Consider the following 22121-nt stretch of genomic DNA (forward strand, 5'->3'; position numbering starts at 1 on the left):
AAGTCAATAAGGAAAGGACAAACATTATATGGTCTCATTCATTTGGGGAATATAAATAATAGTAAAAGGGAATAGAAGGGAAGGGAGAAGAAATGGGTAGGAAATATCAGAAAGGGAGACAGAACATAAAGACTCCTAACTCTGGGAAACGAACTAGGGGTGGTGTAAGGGGAGGAGGGCAGGGGGTGGGTATGAATGGGTGACGGGCACTGAGGGGGGCACTTGACGGGATGAGCACTGGGTGTTATTCTGTATGTTGGCAAATTGAACACCAATAAAAAATAAATTTATTATTTAAAAAAAAAAAAAAAGGAAAGGTTCCCAGGTTTCCAGGGCCCCTGGGGCCTTCCTACGGCCATGCCTCCAAAGGGGAGAGAGCACAATGGAATGCGGGATCCAGCGATTCTACCCTTTCTAACCATGCTGGGTTTCCTACGTTTGCTAGAAAAAGGATCGGGTACCAGTGACAACACCTGACCAATGTTTTGGAGTCCCAGCTCTGCTGGTGAAAATGGGCTAGTCCCACCTTTTATGCTTGACTCCAGCTGTTCATACTTTGATCTCAAATAAATTTTGGTAGTAGGTCCAATCCAGGAAAGATACAGAAAAAAAATTACTGGAGCAGTCATAACAGTAATTAATTAATAATATCTTGTTATACAAGGCTGTTCATAGTTGAGGCACTTTTATCTTCACAGTGTGAGTCAGACACAGCAGGTATGACAGCTCCCACTTCAGGGCAGAGGAAGGAAACAGGCCAATAGTCAGCCAAATTGTCCAGGACCAGAAGAGTCTCCGACTTCTAGCACAGCCCCCTTCCCACTGCTGAACAACTGCTCTCCCTCTGATTCCGGCAGACTCAGAACAAGTCCTTTGGCTTCTCTGCACCTTAAATTCTCAAAATACTTACTCCCAAAGGAGAGATGAGGCTTTTTACTGAGGAGTTTTAAGACACAAATGAAAGATGGGTTCATGTTTTCTAGTGCTTACCACAAGACATCTAACATAAGCATCTGCTGAAGGCCTAATGAAAACCTGACAGCCCCATCTCTCAAAGCATGAGGAAGTTTCTTTAAAAAAGAACTTTACAGCAAAGGGAGAAGCAGGCTCCGAGCAGGGAGCTCGACATGGGACTCGACCCTGGGTCCCCAGGATCATACCCTGGGCTGAAGGCGGCGCTAAACCACTGAGCCGTCTGGGCTGCCTGAAGTAAAAGTTTTTAATGATTTTAGAATCCATCTAAAAAACTTGTTTCAAAAACTAGACGCAAAAATTAACTTTCATCTTTTAAAGAACAAATGCAAAGCTGACATATACTATTTCGATTAAATCTTGTTTTATAGTCTTGTTTTTACCCTGATAAGCCATGGAAGGTCTCTTCCTCCCGCAATAAGGAAGAACTGCCTGAGCGCTCCTACACTAGGAATGGACCAATGCCCTAGTAGGAAAGGGCCAGTGTATCCTTCAGAGACGTGGGAAGCAGGTTCTTCGTCTGGCTAGACACCAGAGGAAACCATTCTTGTAAGCAATTCCAGAAGCTGAGCTGAAGTCACAGCTCTCTCTAGTTTATATTGGAAGGCTAACATTAAGGGAGAAAGTGGTGGTCAGAAACCATTGGGCTTTCACAGTAGGAAAGCATGAGATGACAGATCCCTGGGACAAGTGACAAAGTTGAAGGAGTGACAGATGAGGTCATGTAAACAACCTTGGCAATGTCAGGCTCCGAAGCGATAAAGTTGCAAAATTTGGTCATGGCACTCGGACCATCAAGCATGCCATCATCCATGTTGATATCCAACACCTGCGCTCCCATTTCCACCTGTGCTTTGGCAACACTCAGTGCTTCCTGAGGAAAGAATGCCAGAGGAGGCAGTGTTAGGAGAAGGTGACTCAAGAGAAGGTCAGCAAAAGTCATCCTCACCTCCCCAGCAGTCCTTTCAAATCAGACTGGACTAACCAGCCTTCCCAAGTCCAGGCCTGCTCTCTGCCCAACAATCATTGCAGACTGACAACTGGCCTTTCTTCCACATCTCCTCCCTCCCTCACAATCCACCAAGGCTCTGTTTGCCTGCTGTAAAGAAGCTAAACTCCCCAGCCTGGTGTTCAAAGGCCCTCTGTGACCTGGCCTTGTCTCCTGCCCTTCTGGTTCCCTCCACCTGGCCGTGTCTGTTTCCACTTCAGGGTCACAGATCACATTGTCCCCTCTGCTTGGAATACAGTCCCCTTCCCTTCTATACTGTGTACAACCCAGCTCAGGCCCCATCTCCTCCAAAAAAAGTCCTCATAGAAACCATCCAAAACTTCTGTGACTCTTCAGTGTTTGCCAAGACATGCAAAGTGTGTTGCAGGCTATTGGTAAAAGTTGCATTAAATAGGAGTTAAATAAAATCCAGCAGGTTTTTAAACTGGAAGGCTTTTCAAATCCTTTCATACACTGTTACACACTGTAAATATCCAAGAACAGAATACACAGCATTCCCCACTTATGACCACTGAAGGAATACCTTATAGGATCACTGTTCCAGAGAACATAGTTTGGGTGGGAAACACTGCTTATTCCAAAATGACTGCTGCCTCTGAAATATCTGTAACAACTGTGATCATTACATCATCATGGTTTATTAGATCATCATATCCTTGTGATTTCATGTGTTGGCTTATTCCTCAAAATAGAGTGTAGGTGTTTGGAACTGTGGAAAGGTCTTACATTTCCCCTGCTCTCCTTTGGACAGTACTGGGCAAAATATACATGTTCCACGATGCTTTCCAACTAACTGATAAAACAGAGGTTATTTTAGGTCTTCACTGTACACTTCGTAATGTAATAAAACAAATAAGGATAAAATGAATAGCAATGTCCGATGTTGTCCTAATTTTTCCTTAACTTAAGAAAACCACATGGACATCTTAAGCAATCGTGATAGAGCAGGGCTGAGACCCTCTAGCAGATGCCACAAGGAAACACCGTTCATAATGACCCAAGGTTACACAGGAAAAAGCTCATAATACACTTCAGCACATCAAACAATGTTTTTCAGTTATCAGCAATGTGTTAAATATTATAAAAAATGAAAAGCATGCATCCCAATCCATGTCCTTGAAGGGCTCACATCTAGCTGGGGGCACATGACAAAGTCAGGCAATAGCTAGCAGCGCTGCCATATGTGATGTGAGTCAAGGGCAAGATGGCCTACACAATAGGAAAGGGTCTGTCTCTGCAGACTGAAATGGAGGAAGCCACCTCAGAGCGACAGTCTGCAGGCACGGGAGGATGCAGAGAGGAGACAGCCAGCAACCTGGTGAGACCAGAGATCGAAAGAGCTGGAAAGCAGAGATGCCAACATCGACCTTTGTAGGCCAGAAAAGTCACAGAGTAAAAACTTGCAGGTCCAACCTTCCCAAATGGGCTCACTAGGAGGAAGTTATTTGTACAAGGTGAGCAAAAATCAGCACTGGAGCTTCCTCCAAAGTCAGTTCCCTTTCCACCAAACCACAAACCTAGAGGGATCACTAACTCAAGGAAAACTATAATGAAATGAGGAGTCGCCCCTAACAACCTCCTGCCAGATTCCACTGTCTCCCCTTCCTGTGTCCCCTGCAGAGTCAACTTGGGGTCCATCATGTCCTTGCTGTGAAACAACAGGAGAATAGCTTACCTTCCCCCACATGTACATCCATAAAATGGGTGCAGTGATGGTTAACTGCCTCACAGGCCTGTGAAGACTCAGTGAGTAATGATGCCTCATGCCTCATGCTGTGACCAGCACACAGTGAGACCTTACTAAAGGCTAGATAGAGGGGCACCTGTGTGGCTCAGTGGTTGAGCATCTGTCTTTGACTCAGGTCATGATCCCAGAGTCCTGCGACTGAGTCCCACATCAGGCTCCCTCCCTCCGCCTATGTCTCCGCTACTCTTTCTGTGTCTCTCAAGAATGAATAAATAAATAAAATCTTCTAAAAAAATTAAAAAATAAAGGCTAGATATTATTCCCATCCACTTTCATCTTCCTAAAATGCCCTCTGTTCACAGTATCAAATCTATCAAATCTGACAGCTCAAAGGGACACCACAGAATGACCATAAGAATCAAAATGTAAATAGAAATATGGCCATTTGAAGCAGGCTATGTAACTACGAAGGGTCATCAGGATTTCAGAGGAGAATAAACATGAAAAGAGGGCATGAGTGCAGAAGCAAGCCTCCTGGAATGTGCGGATGATGGATTGGGATGGGTGTCTAAGTGGAGAGAAATGAATGCTGCCCTAAAGAGTCTGGATTTTATCCCATCTGCAAAAAAATTGTGACCCTATGAAAGCTTCTGATCTGGGGAAGACAGTGACAAAAGCACATGATGGCAGCAAGCAGCAGTAGGAATGCAGGGAAGAGGATGGACGGGATCTGGCAAGAGCCAGCAGACCAGCTAACCGGGTGCCTTTGAGGGCTACCGAGGAGTAGGAACTAATAAGTCCATAAAGGATAAAAAAAAAGGGGTCCTTTCTTTGTGATTAAAATCAAGTCTGCTTTGATCCTGGTTTCTGGAAAACCTATTTCCTAAAGATTGTGAGACTTCAAGTGACAGTTGATGCCAAAATAAATCATCATGAAAGCCCAGACTAAATTCCTCCAACCTTAACTTCCTATTTTAATAAGGAAAAAAAAACGTATCTGGCTATTTAGGGTGGCCTCTATTGGGATTAGATTTTGCTCACCCACAGAGTGACCAAGCTTAAAACTACTATGGCTAAACCGTCATGTAAGCTTTCAAAGGCAGGGGTCTAGTCCATCTTCTCTGTGTGCTTGCTTATTTTAGTCTACAGCTAGCAGAATGAAGACCACCACACTAGTCAGTTGTTAGATGTGGTCATGAGGAAGTGAGTAGGAATTCCCCTGGCTTCCCCTTCCCCTGAAGGGATTTGTGAGAAGCCAAAATGAAGAGTGTTCTCGAATTTTTAAACTCAGTTCACAGTTACTGAAAGAGCCAGACTCTGGATCCCTCCCACCTCACCCCACTTCAGATTCCAGATGCAGTTCCTTTTGACAAATAATAATAGCAGCTTCAGTTTTCCGAGGGTGATCATCCTCCCACCTGCCCATTCTCTTTTTAATCCCCAGGAGCTCTGCTCAGAACACTCTCGAAGGCAGAGCTGTTTCATTTACATGCTGTCTAGCCAAGAACATGGCAGATGCCTCAAGGGTCCTAACGAGATGCTCACTTCATAGTTTCCTGCCATGACGAGTTTAGCAAACTTCCTGGATCCTGCCACGTTACAGCGCTCTCCAATGTTAACAAAGTTGGTGTACGGTCCAATCCTGAAGGGTTCTAGACCTTAAAAGGAGAAGCATTTTGAAAATTTCCTGAAAATTCATATGATGACATTAGACAGAAAGAAATCAAATGCTTTCATGAGAAAGAAAAGACATTTCAGTCGCCCAGCCCACATGACTAGACAGGATGCCTGATGTAGGATTAGGACCATGGTCTTCTCCAGGGATCTAAACACAACAAAGGCTATATGTCACAGCTACATTTACAGCCAGAACTCCCAAAAGAAGTATTTTAGGAATTTAGATTCAAAATTTTTCTAAAGAACTGCATCATTCCAGCTCGGAGAAACAAGAAAAAATTATCGTCATATCTCTATTTAACCAAGACTGTGGGGCAAAAGCCATGAAGTTAGAATCAGAAAGATTGCTCCACAGTGGTCCACTCAGACATCAGCTTGAAGCCAGGGGGAGCAGGCTTTCATAATCTCCCCAGCAATGCATTTAGAGCTTTACCTTATGTCTTTGATGGAGAGGCCAAGAATCCATAACCAGAAAGGACAAATGGGGTCACAAGGAAGGACCCAGCTGAACCCTGGGAGACAGAAGTTGCCATGGCACACACCATGCATGAGCTGAGTGGATGCTGGGAAAAGCAGGGCTCTCTGCACCCCTTTCCTTATTTGCAAAGGGGACATAACATCTCCCCTGTTACAAGCCAGTTGGGGGGCAAACACCAGCTTTATAATTATGAACACATTAACAGAGATAAAAAGCAATATGTAAAGTATCACTACAGAAACAGCCTGTAACTGTTTTCGTTCTACTCATTATATTTAAAGTATGAGGAGAGGGAATCTTGCAGGGCAGGTTACAAGCAGGATCTAGGGACGGCCAGCCTCAGGTTCAAAGCCTCGTATGGCTATCTCAGTGCACAATCCAGGGCTTTCTTTCATCATCTCTGACCATATAAAAGACAGACATGAAAGGATGTTTTTTTGTACTTTTTTCATACTCATAACACTATTGTAAAAATGAGACTAGAGAACACTGATAAGCATATAATTAGCACAGCAATCATAGCTATTGTTGTCAATAAAACAAAACGGCTTTGGAGTCCTTTGCCAAAGTATTGGTTGAGGATGTACAAAATATCGGGGAGAGGAAAATAATGAATATAAGATGAGGAATTATGAAAGTATCCCAGATTGCTTAACAGACTGGGGAGACCATCACTTTCCTGTTCTGTCCTGTGATTTCTTCCCATTGGTAGTGACCCTCCATGTGAGCCTGAGGGCGTCCCCGATCCTTAGTCAGACCCTGGGGTTTGCGGGGCCAGCAACACATAAATACTGAAGAGGTCCCACTTCATCACTCTATGAGCACCACATACAAAGTGCTTCTCATCTGTTATAAATGCCAAGTATCTGATATAAAAACTACATTTTTTTTTCTTAAGTGTGCTATCTATAAAAGAACAATTTAAGAGTATGTTTGATGTCATTCTTTTAAAATCTGATTGAAGGTGATTTTTAAAGCTATTAGAAACAGCACATGAAAGTCAAACCAGAAGAGGATTCTTTTATTCTTACATATAAATTCTTTTTAAAAATCCTATCTAGGGGCACCTGGGTGGCTCAATCGGTTAAGTGTCTGCTTTTGGCTCAGGTCACAATCCTGGGTCCTGGGATGGAGTCCCAAATCAGGCTCCCTGCTGGGAGCCTGCTTCTCCCTCTCCCTCTGCCCCTTCCCCCTGCTTGTGCTCACTCGCTCTCTCAAATCAATAAGTAAAATCTTAATTGAAAAAATTAAAATATGGGGATGACTGGATGGCTCAGTGGTTGAGCGTCTGCCTTTGGTTCAGGGCGTGATCCCAGGGTCCTGGGATCAAGTCCCACGTCAGGCTCCTTTCAGGGAGCCTACTTCTCCCTCTGCCTGTGTCTCTGCCTCTCTCTCTGTGTTTCTCATGAATAAATAAAATTTTTTAAAAATAAATAAATAAAAATCATACCTAAATGGTTCTCTTCTTGTTTCAACTGTGGCAATGGCTATTTTTTTTTATTTTTTAAATATTTTATTTATTCATTCATGAGAGACACAGAGAGAGGCAGACCCAGGCAGAGGGAGAAGCAGGCTCCCTGCAGGGAGCTGATGTAGGACTTGATCCTAGGACCCTGGGATTACGCCCTGAGCCAAAGGCAGATGCTCAACTGCTGAGCCACCCAGGAGTCCCAAAGGCTGACTACTTACACTGTTAGCCCTTGACTAAAGTCAGTCCATAGTTTTAAGATCCGAGGATGAAATATACTATCCTACCACACCTCTCTCTGACAAAAGCCACTTTCTGGGGTAAGGGATGTGTTATCACTCCCTAAATCTCACTTCCTTTAGTCTCATTCTATTTTCTGGAGAATAAAACGAAAACAAGTAAGACTGAAGAGGATTTTTAACCCTATTCCACACTCACTCACTGGGATGAATTCAATGAAATAAATTCTGAATGAGAGAAGGAGGTGTTCCTTTTACTGATCCTTGTATTTTATTTCAATTTTCTTGAAGGAACATAAGGAACAAAAATATTTCAATTCAGAGAAATATTAAATTCTAAATTATCAGGGTGCATAATTTCCCATGTGTGCTATTTGTAGGTTTTCTAAGGGTCTGTTTATATACATATAATTTTTTATTGTTTTGCTTAAAAATACTACCTCAGAATATATCATTGAAATATTATGGGGAAAACATAAAATTTAAAGCTATTTTTCTAATGGTTGGCATGTTCCTTTTATTATTTTTTAATTTTTTCCTTTTATTTTTTTTTAATTTTTGTTTTTATTTTTTTATTAGTTCTATTTTATTACTTCTATTACTGTTCCTTATTGGAACATCAAAGCACCAAACATAATAGTCAATATCACACCTATTTGTCAAGTCTTGAATAAGTGGCAAATCTAAGATTGAGACAATATTTTTGAAGCAAGTACGATTTTCTACAAAGAGGCTGCCATCATTACAAACCATAGAGCCCTGGCAGTCTGGAATTTTCAATAACCAATAGCAAGTCTGATGATTAAAATGGTTAGCTTGTGGCCAAAAGTATGTTTTCAGAGCAGTGTCTAATAGAGCTGGGGCCGTATGAGTTCTAAATCTAAGCGAAGGCACTGCCTGGGCAAATCACCTGTGTACATTTCCCACACCTCATCTCCACCAGAATTCATTTAAATGTAAGAAAAACATGTACACTTCTTTGACCTAAGAAACAAAATTGCTTGGCACACACGTCACCACCACTTAGAATAACATACGAAATTAACCCACAAATGGTTTCTGAAATCATAAAAATCATATCTTTATCACTTACCAGATAGTAACATATGCTCCTCAAAAACAGTGGCTGGTGGAACTCTAGGCTTACAGTTTTTCACAGCTTTAGCAATCTCCCTAAGTTAAAAGAGAAAACACGACATCCGTTAATTCAGAATAAAATAAATTTAATTAAACTAACCTCCAGCTATGAAATTAAATTTATTTAACATAAGTATGCACATAATTATATACCTAATTCCAAATGTGCAGCAACAGTTATGCCTTTCGGTTTCCTCAGCAATGTAGAAAATGAACGTGTAAACTTTAACTTTTTTGTATTTTCCCAGTCTGGTGTGTACTCACTGCACCACTTTTTGCCCTCAGAGATATAAACCAAGGTACCTGACGGTTTACACAAATGCAAACAGCAAATCTCCTCCTATCTTTCCCAAGCCCATGAATTTCCTTTACTCCCTGAAATATGTGCTTGCTTCTTAGTGGCTTAAAAGGAAAAAAAGGCCTCATCATTGAGAAGGAGGAGCATATGGGAGAGGAGGTACCAGGAACAGAGGCCTGTATCTTTAGGTCTGTTTTCCCAAACACAGAAAGCACATAGTAGGGTGGGTACAGAGTAATAAATCACTAAGGTCATTACTCTTAAAAATTTGCATTGATAATGCATGTACTTCTTTTTTTATTTATTTATTCATGACAAACACATAAAGAGGCAGAGACATAGGCAAAATGAGAAGCAGGCTCCATGCAGGGAGCCCGATGAGGGAGTCAATCCCGGGACTCTGGGATCACACCCTGAGCCAAAGACAGACGCTCAACCACTGAGCCACCCAGGTGTCCCATTTTATGCATATACTTTTTAACCTTATTGGCTGTAGTTAATTAGGTCTTTGATCAACCTGGAAAATTCTGGCTCCTCCACTAATTTATCAGAGCCAGTATGAACTCCACTCTGCTGCCCCCTAGATTGGCATGCAGATGCCGAAAGCAAAAGCAGCAAACACAAACACAAACACACAACACACACACACCCACACAGGCAGACAAATACCTTAGGTAAATAGATAACAGATAAGACATATATATACCTGCATGTAGATAAACCCATACAAAGAAACACAAATACACCGGTATTTTTAAAACAACTTTTTAAAAAGAAGAAGATAATCTTATAAACAAAAGGAGATTCAAAGATAAGCTACATTCAATTATTGACAGCTTTTAGATATTATTTGGGGTGCCTGGGGGGCTCGGTCAATTAAGTGCCTGACCTTCAGCTCAGGTCATTATACCAGGGTCCTGGGATTGAGCCCTGCAAAGGCTATCTGCTCAGTGGGGAGTCTGCTTCCCCCTCTCCCTCTGCCACTCACTTGTGTGCTTGTTCTCTTTCTCTCTCTCAAATGAATAAATAAAATCTTTTTTTATGCATTTTTTTTTTTAGATTTTTATTTATTTACTCATGAGAGAGAGAGAGAGCGAGAGAGCGGTAGAGACACAGGCAGAGGGAGAAGCAGGCACCATGCAGGGAGCCTGATGTGGGACTCGATCCCGGGTCTCCAGGATCAGGCCCTGGATGAAGGCAGCGCTAAACCGCTGAGCCACCCAGGCTGCCCAATAAAATCTTTTTTAAAAAAAGATATATTTAAAAATTACATAGGCTCTTAAGAGAGCCCATCAGAAACCAACAAAAACATTGAAATGTTAGGTAATTAATTCAGAAACAGTGGACATATCGCATGCATGAAAACAGACTCAGAACACTGAGATGACTGGCTCAAAATATGATCATCAATCTCTGTAGAAAAAAACAAACTACATTAGAAACGACAAATACCCACCATTTGCTTCGACATGGATGGAACTGGAGGGTATTATGCTGAGTGAAATAAGTCAATCGGAGAAGGACAAACATTATATGGTCTCATACATTTGGGGAATATAAAAAATAGCAGAAGGGGAAAAAATAGTAGAAGGGAATAAAGGGGAAAGGAGAAAAAATGAGTGGGATTTATCAGTAAGGGAGACAGAACATGAGAGACTCCTAACTCTGGGAAATGAACACAGGGTGGTGGAAAGGGAGCTGGGCGGGGGGTGGGGGTGACTGGGTGACGAGCACTGAGGGGGGCACTTGATGGGATGAGCACTGGGTGTTATGCTATATGTTGGCAAATTGAACTCCAATTAAAAATAAAAAAAGAAAAAAAAACTACAAATAGTCCTAAACTATACTCTATTCCACTGGACTGTAACACTCTTATAAGCCACAAAATGGCAAGGATCTGGACACACCCTTTACCAGGCTCTTCTTCCACATCCCTGGGCTTTATATGTTTTATACGAAGCCATTGCTTAATCCAATGACTGTGTGACTTCTCTTGACCTTAAGGGGCTTGGCTGTCTTAACCGTCTTTTCCTTCCACGAGAGAACTAATGGAGACGTGTATTTTTCACAATATAAAGGTATCTGAGTTTGCTGGGGCTGCCAAGATAAAATACCACAGGCTGAGTAGCTTAAACAGCAGGAATTTCTCAAGGTTTAGAAGCTAGAAGTCTGAGACAGAGGTTTTGGCAGAGCTGGTCTCCTCCCAGGCTTCTCCACCTTGTAGCCAGCTATCTTCTCCCTGTATGTTCACTCTGTTCCTTCCTCTATGTATCTGTGCCATAATCTCTTCTTTTTTAAAATCTTACTTAAATGTAATTTATTAACATATAATGTATTATTGGTTTCAGAGGTAGAGGTCAGTGACTCATCAGTCTTATATAACACCCGGGGTTCATTACATTATATCACATGCCATCCTAATGTCTTCTTCAAAAGACACCAGTTATATTGGATTACGGTCCACCTATAGAATCTCATTTTACCTTTATTATCTCTTTAAAACCCTATCCCCAAATACAGTCACACTCAAAGGAACTAGGAGGTTGGGACTTCAACACACGAATGTTGGTGGGTGAAGGACACCGTTCATCTTGTAAGAAAAGATAAAATATTTAGAAGTGATTATTACCTGATATGATCTGGTGACGTACCACAGCAACCACCAACTATATTGACCAAGCCATCCATAGCAAAGTCCTGCATTTGGGGGGGAAAAAAAAGAGTTTCACAGAGTCCCTATGAATTCTATTTTTTTTAAAGATTTTATTTATTTGAGAAAGAGAGAGAGAGAGAGAACAAGTGGCAGGGAGTGGGGGCAGGGGGCAGGCAGAGGGAGAGGGAGAAGCAGACTCCCCACTGAGCAGGGAGCCTGATGCAGGGCTCAATCCCAGGAGCCTGAGATTATGACCTGATCCAAAGGTAGACGCTTAACAGACTGAGCCACTCAGTCACCCCAAGTCCATCAATTCTAAACTCACCTCCACCAATTCAGCACAAAGAGATTACATTTCCTGAATAATGAATTTTTCATTAAAAAGAATTAAACATACTTAACCCAAGACATAAAGCTTTCACATACCCTGAATGTGAGTTTAAAAGCAGAGCATAGTTTAGATACTATGAAATCCTTTATATCATTTAAAGTGCAATGACAATCATTTGCCTACTTGATCATAATAAAGTTGTTTTTTGTTTTTTTTTTACCCTTATGCTGAGCTGAATGAATGTGAGTTGGATAGTGTATTAAATAATGCATAAAATGGCCATTAATTTTAACACTTAATTTTAAATTTTAAAAAGTTAAGAATTCAGGGGCATCTGGGCGACTCAGTTAAGAGTCTGCCTTCGCCTGAGGTCATGATCCCAGGGTCCTGAAATAGAGCCCTGTGTCAGGCTCCTTGCTCAGTGGGGAGTCTGCTTCTCCCTCTGCCTCTGCCCTTCCTCCCCCTCATGCACGTGAGCATGCTCTCTCTAATAAATAAATAAATAAAATCTTTAAAAATAAATAATTAAAGACCTAAAAATTCAGTTCCTCAGTCACATTTCAAGTTCTCCATAACCATATGGCAGTGGTAACCTACTGGTCAGTGTGGGTCTAGAGTTCAAACACATGCTAGTTAGCAAAGGGCAACCTAACGGAGCCAAGAAGTCAAGAAACTGAAAAGTCAGAGTACTAGAAAGATCATCTACTAAATAAGGCACTGAAATCACAAGAATTAAGTCAGAAATCAGAGATAATGTTAGTGAGCCAGAAGCTAAAAGTTCAAGGAAAGAGGAAGAGACCCAGGGGTTAATTTGGTTGGGGCAGAGTCGGGGAGGGGAGCCACCACTTGGGAGGGTTGTAGAGGACAGCCAAGTCTCAATTAGTTTGGGTTGGATCTGACTGGGGACTTTCCCAACAGCCACCAGTGCAGGACAGGGAGACAGGGAGCCCCTCCCTCTGCCTCTATCATCTTAACTCAGAGTGTTAAGCCTTTGTTATCTACACACCAGGATTTCTTTAGGAGAAAAATCCTCTTCTAAATATTCTAAATCTAAGATTCCATTTCTCTATCTCTTAAAAACCAAAGTGAAAGACCATCCTTCACCTTTAGCTGCATGGCCATCATTTGCGGAGTTTCATCGTAGTCACCAAATGTGTTGGGAAGACCTAAGAAATCATATTTCAAGCATTACTGAAAGCCATCTTAACAAATAGGCTATGGTGTTTGTGAAGACAGTAGTTAAGTTTAAAAGTCAGAAAATGTTATATTAAAAAAAAGAGAAAATATTACATTTATAATTTAATGGTGATTACTTGCAAAAACAATAGTTTCTAATATTGACCATAGTAAACAGAGATACCACACCTCCTCTCCACACCCCCAAAAAATCACAGAGGCAAAATAAACTATTTCTCTTCCAATTGATAGAAGAATCACTATTATATGGGACAGAATTTCTCCACTGCCACCCCTTCCCACAAAGGAAACTCAACCTTGTCAGCCAGCTGCTTGGGGTAGAGGTTGGGGGAGTATTACATACCCTTTGAACTAATGAGCACCTGATATGTGATTTAAAACAAACGCAAAATACAACCAGTCTTCTTTCAAATCAATTTTCCCAAGTAAAATTCTGGCATCAAACTAACCAATTTCCTGTTTTATTTATTAGCCCTTTCCAGTTATCTTACTCCTTGTGGGAAATAAAATTTGCTGAGCATTAAAATATATATATTGGGAGAAAGAAAGCTGGAAAATGATTTTTTAGCCCTAAGTAGCTAAGCAAATGCTCAAATACATTCACCAGGAAATCTGGTTAATCCAGAATAGATTACCAATTTCTAATTGGATAGTTTGAGAACTGTCTATAAATATCTTAAAATATATATAGTAAACTACAAATGCTAACTTTTAGAAGGGAAAAAGCTGACACACAGATTGTTAATGCAGCAGAACAGAGAAGAGGGCTCCCTCTCTTCTTATTTGCACTCATCTCTTTGGCCACATTCACAGGGCCAGTGCTGTCACCTAGAGCAAGGTTGTGATCAGTTATGTAACTAGGCTTCATTCCTCCAAAGTTCTTTCCAGTCCTGAAGCTCTTAGGGTGAGTCAGACTATTCCTTCAAGTCTAGAGGCAAGCAGTAGTCTAGACCCAAATACCCTTCATTTAGAAAACTGCCACTGCATGTCAACTCTGTAAAAGACCTACAAAAGAAACTCTTTCAGCCAACTCTTTTAACTCTACCTACCTCTGTCCTGTGTATCTGGATTTCCCCACGTGCAACTCCCTAGAAATACATACCTGCATTGGGATAACAGAGGACATAGGCTGTTGTACATTTTCCAATTGTTTCAATAAAAGGTCTCATTTCAGCCGCACCCAGAGCACAGTTTAATCCGATACTGTAAAAACCAAAAGAAGAGATGAGGAACATTTTCCTATATACAAAGTATTTATCTTAAGTTTATTTAACAAACACACAGAACACCCATCCATGATAAAAACTCTCAGAAAACCAGGACTAGAAGGGAACTTCATCAACTTGATAAAGAGTATCTAAAAAAAATCCTATAGCTGACATCATAACTTAAGGATGTAAAACTAGATGCTTTCCCCCAAGATGGGAAACAAAATAAAGAATGCCCATTTTCAACTCCTACTCAACATCATACTGCAAGTCCTGACTAGTGTACGAAGAGGAGGAAAATACAAGGTATACAGATTGGAAAGGAAGACATAAAATCGTCTTTGTTCACAGATAAGACTGTCAATGTAGAGGGGGTAGGGAAAGATGGCGGAGGAGTAGTCACCTGTTGGCTCTAATCAGGCCAAAATTAAAAATCAATTAAATGAGATGCAATCCAAACTGGAGGTCCTAACGACGAGGGTTAATGAGGTAGAAGAGTGAGTGACAAAGAAGACAAGTTGATGGTAAGGAAGGAAGCTGAGGAAAAAAGAGAAAAACAATTAAAAGACCATGAGGAAAGGTTAAGGGCAATAAATGACAGCCTCAGAAGGAAAAATCTACATTTAATTGGGGTTCCAGAAGGTGTCAAAAGGGACAGAGGACCAGGAAGTGTATTTGAACAAATCATAGCTGAGAACTTCCCTAACTTGGGGAGGGAAACAGGCATTCAGATCCAGAGATAGAGAGATTTCCCCCCCTAAAACCAATAAAAACCATTCAACACCTCGACATTTAATAGTGAAACTTGCAAATTCCAAAGAAAAAGAGAAAATCCTTAAGGCAGCAAGAGACAAGAGATCCCTAACTTATATGGGTAGAAATATTAGATTAACAGCAGACCTCTCCACAGAGAACTGGCAGGCCAGAAAGGACTGGCAGGATATATTCAGGGTCCTAAATGAGAAGAACATGCAGCCAAGAATACTTTACCTAGCCAGGCTCTCATTCAGAATAAAAGGAGAGATAAAGAGCTTCCAAGATAGGCAGAAACTGAAAGAATATGTGAACACAAAACCAGCTCTGCAAGAAATATTAAGGGGGACTCTATAAAAGAAAGAGAAAGTCTAAAGAAACAATCCACAAAAACAGGGACTGAATAGGTATCATGATGACACTAAATTCATATCTTTCAATAGTAACTCTGAACGTGAATGGGCTTAATGATCCCATCAAAAGGCACAGGATTTCAGACTGGATAAAAAAGCAAGACTCATCTATTTGCTGCCTACAAGAGACTCATTTTAGACCTAAGGACACCTACAGCCTGAAAATGAAACGTTGGAGAACCATTTATCATTCAAATGGTCCTCAAAAGAAAGCAGGGGTAGCCATCCTCATTTCAGATGAATTAAAGTTTGTCCTAAAGACTGTAGTAGGAGATGAAGAGGGACACAGTATCATACTTAAAGGATCTATTCAACAAGAGGACCTAACAATCACGAATATTTATGCCCCTAATGTGGGAGCTGCCAAGTATATCAATCAATTAATAACCAAAGTTAAGACATACTTAGATAATAATACACTAATACTGGGAGACTTCAACACGGGGCTTTCTGCAAATGACAAATCTTCTAAGCACAACAACTCCAAAGAAACAAGACCTTTAAATGATACACTGGACCAGATGGATTTCACAGATATTTACAGAACTTTACATCCAAACGCAACTGAATACACATTCTTCTCAAGTGCACATGGAACTTTCTCCAGAATGGACCACATACTGGGTCACATATCAGGTATCAACTGATGCCGAAAGATTGGGATTGTCCCCTGCATATTTTCAGACCATAATGCTTTGAAACTTGAACACAATCACAAGAAGAAATTTGGAAGAAATTCAAACACATGGAGGTTAAAGAGCATCCTGCTAAAAGATGAAAGGGTCAACTAGGAAATTAGAGAAGAATTAAAAAGATTCATGGAAACTAATGAGAATGAAGATACAACCATTCAAAATCTTTGGGATACAGCAAAAACAGTCCTGAAAGGGAAATACATCGCAATACAAGCATCCCTCAAAAAATGGGAAAAAAATCAAATACACAAGCTAACCTTGCACCTAAAGGAACTGGAGAAAGAACAGCAAATAAAATCTACACCAAGCAGAAGAGAGTTAATAAAGATTCGAGCGGAATTCAATGAAATAGAGACCAGAAGAACTGCAGAACAGATCAACAAAACCAGGAGTTGGTTCTTTGAAAGAATTAGTAAGATAGATAAACCATTAGCCAGCCTTATTAAAAACAAAAAGGAGGGCAGCCCCGGTGGCACAGTGGTTTAGCGCCGCCTGCAGCCCAGGGCGTGATCCTGGAGACCCTGGATCGAGTCCCACGTCAGGCTCTCTGCATGGAGCCTGCTTCTCCGAACTCTGCCTGTGCCTCTGCCTCTCTCTCTCTCTCTCTCTCTGTGTGTGTGTGTCTCTATGAATAAATAAATCTTTAAAAAAAAAAAGACTCTAATTAATAAAATCATGAATGAGAAAGGAGAGATCACTATCAACACCAAGGAAATACAAACGATTTTAAAAACATATTATGAGCAGCTATACGCCAATAAATTAGGCAATCTAGAAGAAATGGATGCATTTCTGGAAAACCACAAACTACCAAAACTGAAACAGGAAGAAATACAAAACCTGAACAGACCAATAACCAGGGAGGAAATTGAAACAGTCATCAAAAAACTCCAAAGACACAAAAGTCCAGGGCCAGATGGCTTCCCAGGGGAATTCTATCAAATGTTTAAAGAAGAAACAATACCTATTCTACTAAAGCTGTTCCAAAAGACAGAAAGGGATGGAATACTTCCAAACCTGTTTTATGAGGCCAGCATCACCTTAATTGCAAAACCAGATGAAGACCCTACCAAAAAGGAGAATTATAGACCAATAACCCTGAAGAACACAGATGCAAAAATTCTCAACAAGATACTAGCCAAAAGGATCCAAAAGTACATTAAGAAGATTATTCACCATGACCAAAAGGGATTTATCCCCAGGATGCAAGGCTGGTTCAACACTCATAAAGCAATCAACAAGATAGATCATATCAACAAGAGAAAAAAAAAGAGCCATGTGATCATCTCAATAGATGCAGAGAAAGCATTTGACAAAACACAGCATCCATTCCTGATCAAAACTCTGCAGAGTGTAGGGATAGAGGGAACATTCCTCAGTATCTAAAAAGCCATCTACGAAAAGCCCACAGCAAATATCATTCTTAATGGGGAAACACTGGGAGCCTTTCCCCTAGGATCACGAAACGACAGGGATGTCCACTCTCACCACTGCTATTCAACATAGTACTAGTCCTAGCCTCAGAAATCAGGCAACAAAAAGAAACAAAAGGCATTCAAATTGGCAAAGAAAAAGTCAAACTCTCCTCTTTGCAGATGACATGATACTGTACTTAGAAAACCCAAAAGACTCCACTCCAAGATTGCTAGAACTCATACAGCAATTCATCAGTGTGGCAGGATACAGAATCAATGCCCAGAAATCAGTGGCATTTCTATACACTAACAATGAGACTGAAGAAAGAGAAATTAAGGAATCAGTTCCATTTACAATTGCACCCAAAAGCAAAAGATACCTAAGAATAAACCTAACCGAAGAGGTAAAGGATCTATACCCTAAAAACTACAGAACACTTCTGAAAGAAATTGAGGAAGACACAAAGAGATGGAAAAATACTCCATGCTCATGGATTGGAAGAAATAATATTGTGAAAATGCCAATGCTACCCAGGGCAATTTACACATTCAATACAATCCCTATCAAAATACCATGGACTTTCTTCAGAGAGTTGGAACAAATCATCTTAAGATTTGTGTGGAATCAGGGATCCCTGGGTGGCGCAGCGGTTTGGCGCCTGCCTTTGGCCCAGGGCGCGATCCTGGAGACCCGGGATCGAATCCCACATCGGGCTCCCGGTGCATGAAGCCTGCTTCTCCCTCTGCCTGTGTCTCTGCCTCTCTCTCTCTCTCTCTCTCTCTCTCTCTGTGTGTGACTATCATAAATAAATAAAAATTTAAAAAAAAAAAAAAAAAAAAAAAGAAAAGACCCCGAATACCCAGGGGAATATTGAAAAAGAAAACGAGAGCCAGGGGCATCTCAATGACGGATTTCGGGTTGTACTACAAAGCTGTGATCATCAAGACAGTGTGGTACTGGCACAAAAACAGACACATAGATCAATGGAACAGAATAAAGAACCCAGAAATGGGCCCTCAACTCTATGGTCAACTAATATTCGACAAAGCAGGAAAGATTATCCACTGGAAAAAGGACAGTCTCTTCAATAAATGGTACCGGGAAAACTGAACAGTCACATACAGAAGAATGAAACTAGACCATTCTCTTACACCAGACACAAAGATAAACTCAAAATGGATGAAAGATCTAAATATAAGACAAGAATCTATCAAAATCCTAGAGGAGAACACAGGCAACACCCTTTTTGAACTCAGCCACAGTAACTTCTTGCAAGATCCATCTACAAAGGCAAGAGAAACAAAAGCAAAAATGAACTACTGGGACTTCATCAAGATAAAACGCTTCTGCACAGCAAAAGAAACAGTCAACAAAACTAAAAGACAACCTACAGAATGGGAGAAGATATTTGCAAATGACCTACCAGATAAAGGGCTAGTATCCAAGATCTATAAAGAACTTATTAAACTCAACACCAAAAAAACAAACAATCCAATCGTGAAATGGGCAGATCACATGAACAGAAATTTTACAGAGAAAGACATGAACAAGGCCAACAAGACATGAGAAAATGCTCCGCATCACTGGCCATCAGGGAAATACAAATCAAAACCACAATGAGATACCTCCTCACACCAGTGAGAATGGGGAAAATTAACAAGACAGGAAACAACAAATGTTGGAGAGGATGTGGAGAAAGGGGAAACCACTTGCACTGTTGGTGGGAATGTGAACTGGTGCAGCCACTCTGGAAAACTGTGTGGAGGTTCCCCAAAGAGTTAATAAAAGAACTGCCCTACGACCCAGCCATTGCACTGCTGGGGATTTACCCCAAAGATACAGATGCAGTGAAACAGCAGGACACCTGCACCCCGATGTTTCTAGCAGCAACGTCCACAATAGCCAAACTGTGGAAGGAGCCTCGGTGTCCATCGAAAGATGAATGGATAAAGAAGATGTGGTCTATGTATACAATGGAATATTACTCATCCTTTAGAAATGACGAATACCGACCATTTGCTTCAACGTGGATGGAACTGGAGGGTATTAAGCTGAGTGAAGTCAATCGGAAAAGGACAAACATTATATGGTCTCATTCATTTGGGGAATAATGAAAAATAGTGAAAAGGAATAAAGGTGAAAGGAGAGAAAATGAGTGGGAAATATCAGAGAGGGTGACAGAACATGAGAGATTCCTAATTCTGGGAAACGAACAAGGGGTCGTGGAAAGGGTCGTGGGTGGGGGGTTGGGGTGACTGGGTGACGGGCACTGAGGGGGGCACTTGACAGGATGAGCACTGGGTCTTATGTTGGCAAATTGAACTCCAATAAAAATATATATACAAAAAAACCCTGTCAATTTAGAAAATCCCAAAGAATCAACTAAAAAATTCTTGGAACCAATAAGCAATTATAGCAAGGTTGGAAAATACAAGGTTAATATACAGAAATCAACTGTTTACCCATATACCAGCCATGAGCTACTGAAATTAGAAATTAAAAACACAGTACCATTTACATCAGCATCAAAACAAATTAAATAGTGGGGTATATTCTAACAAAATATGTACAAGACTACATAAAGAACTACAAGTCTTAAGAGATAAATCAGGGCAAATCTAAATAAGTGAAAAGATATTTCATGTACATGAATTAGGAAGACTCAGCATTGTTAAGATGCCAGCTCTTCCCAATTTTATTTATAGAAAATTCATTCACACAAATCCAATGAAAATTTTAGCCAGTTATTTTCTAGATATCAACAGCCTGAGTCTAAAGTGTATATGGACAGGCAAACAACCCAGAATAGCTAATATGATATTGAAGGAGAAGAACAAAGTCAAAGAACTGACACTACATGACTTCAAGACTCACTAAAACCTAAACTAATCAATGATATTGGTGAAAGAGACAAATAGATCAATGGAATGAAATAGTCTAGAGAAAGAAACACACAAATACAGTCAAAGATCATTATCATTGACAAAGGAGCAAAGGCAAGCCAAGGGACAAAGGACTTCCTTTTCAACAAATGGACATTCACATCTAAAAAAATTCAACAAGATACAGACCTTACATCTTCCACAGAAAAGTAACTCAAAAGGCATCAGACCTAAATATAAACAGCAAACTATTAAAGATATAAATATATATTAAAAGGTAATACAGCCTGAAGCTTGGGGATCCCTGGGTGGCGCAGTGGTTTGGCGCCTGCCTTTGGCCCAGGGCACGATCCTGGGGACCCGGGATCGAATCCCACATTGGGCTCCCGGTGCATGGAGCCTGCTTCTCCCTCTGCCTGTGTCTCTGCCTCTCTCTCTCTCTCTGTGACTATCATAAATAAATAAATTTAAAAAATTTAAAAAAAAATATCAGCCTGAAGCTAATACTATATGTTAACTAATTGAATTTAAATAAAAACTTCGAAAAAGAAAAAAAAGAAAGAAAGAACACAGGAGACTTTGATGGCCATGAGTTTAGCCATGAGCTTTTAGATAAAACACTGAAAGTGGGATCAGTGAAAGAAAAAACGGATACACTAGATTTCACTAAAACCAACAACTTCTGCTCAGTGAAAGACACTATATTGTTAAAAGCATGAGAAAACAACCACAGATTGGGAGAAAATATTTGTAAATCATATATTTAATAAAGAAATGATAACCAAAAGTAAAAATTCTTAAAACTCAATAATAAATATACATGCATCCAACATTGGAGCAAAAAAATATATAAAGCAATTATTAACAGAGCCAAAGGGAGAAAGTGACAGCAATACAATAGAGGACTTTAACACATCACTTCCATCAATGGTGATCATCCAGAGAGAAAATCAATAAGGACACATTGGCCTTAATACGACATATTAGACCAATGAGTGTAACTGATACCTATAACATTCCATCCAAAAGCATCAGAACACACTCTCGTTCTCAAGTGGACACAGAACATTCCCTACAACACATGGTAGGTAGGCCACATAACAAGTCTCAAAAAAATTAAAGAAGACTGAAATCATATCAAGGATCTTTTCCAACCACAATGGTATAAAACCAGATAAGATCAATTACAGGAAGAAAACTGGAAAAACAATAAATAGGTGGAGATTAAGCAGGTTACTGAACTACTGAGTCACAGAAGAAATCAAAGGAGAAATTTAAAAATACCTAGAGACAAATGAAAACAGAAATATGACACACCAAAATCTATGGGCAGCAGCAAAAGTGACTTTCTAAGAGGAAAATTCAGAGTAATAGAGGCCAATCTCAAGAAATAAGAGAAATCTCCAATGAACAATTTAACTTTCCATCAGAGGAACCAGAATTAGAGTATACAAAGCCCAAAGTCAGCAGAAGGAAGGGAATAATAAAGTTCAGAGTAAAAATAAATGGAATAGACGAGGGACCTAGCTGGCTGGGTAAGGTAAGCAAGCAGCCAACTCTTGATTTCGGCTCAGGTCATGATCTGTCAAGGTCCTAAGATCGAGCCCC

The 22121-nt window shown here is 40.4% G+C and overlaps 1 protein-coding gene across 7 annotated transcripts in view; it reads right to left on the bottom strand.

The window, feature by feature from the left end:
- The window catches only part of MTR (5-methyltetrahydrofolate-homocysteine methyltransferase), a 107587-nt gene that overhangs the window by 63211 nt on the left and 22255 nt on the right, over positions 1-22121 (bottom strand). For 6 of the 7 annotated variants that reach the window (XM_025448525.3, XM_025448521.3, XM_025448520.3 and 3 more), the window contains 6 exons: positions 14249-14349; positions 13054-13115; positions 11595-11662; positions 8624-8703; positions 5214-5326; positions 1706-1846 (listed from right to left, as the gene is read on the bottom strand). In XM_025448525.3, the coding sequence (XP_025304310.1) occupies positions 1706-1846; positions 5214-5326; positions 8624-8703; positions 11595-11662; positions 13054-13115; positions 14249-14349 (565 nt within the window). Of the gene's footprint in view, positions 1-1705; positions 1847-5213; positions 5327-8623; positions 8704-11594; positions 11663-13053; positions 13116-14248; positions 14350-22121 lie in introns of those variants that run through there. The other variant, XM_025448526.3, reaches the window with a different exon arrangement.

Source organism: Canis lupus, chromosome 4 (assembly GCF_003254725.2).
Source record: "Canis lupus dingo isolate Sandy chromosome 4, ASM325472v2, whole genome shotgun sequence".
NCBI classification, from domain to species: Eukaryota; Metazoa; Chordata; class Mammalia; order Carnivora; family Canidae; genus Canis; species Canis lupus.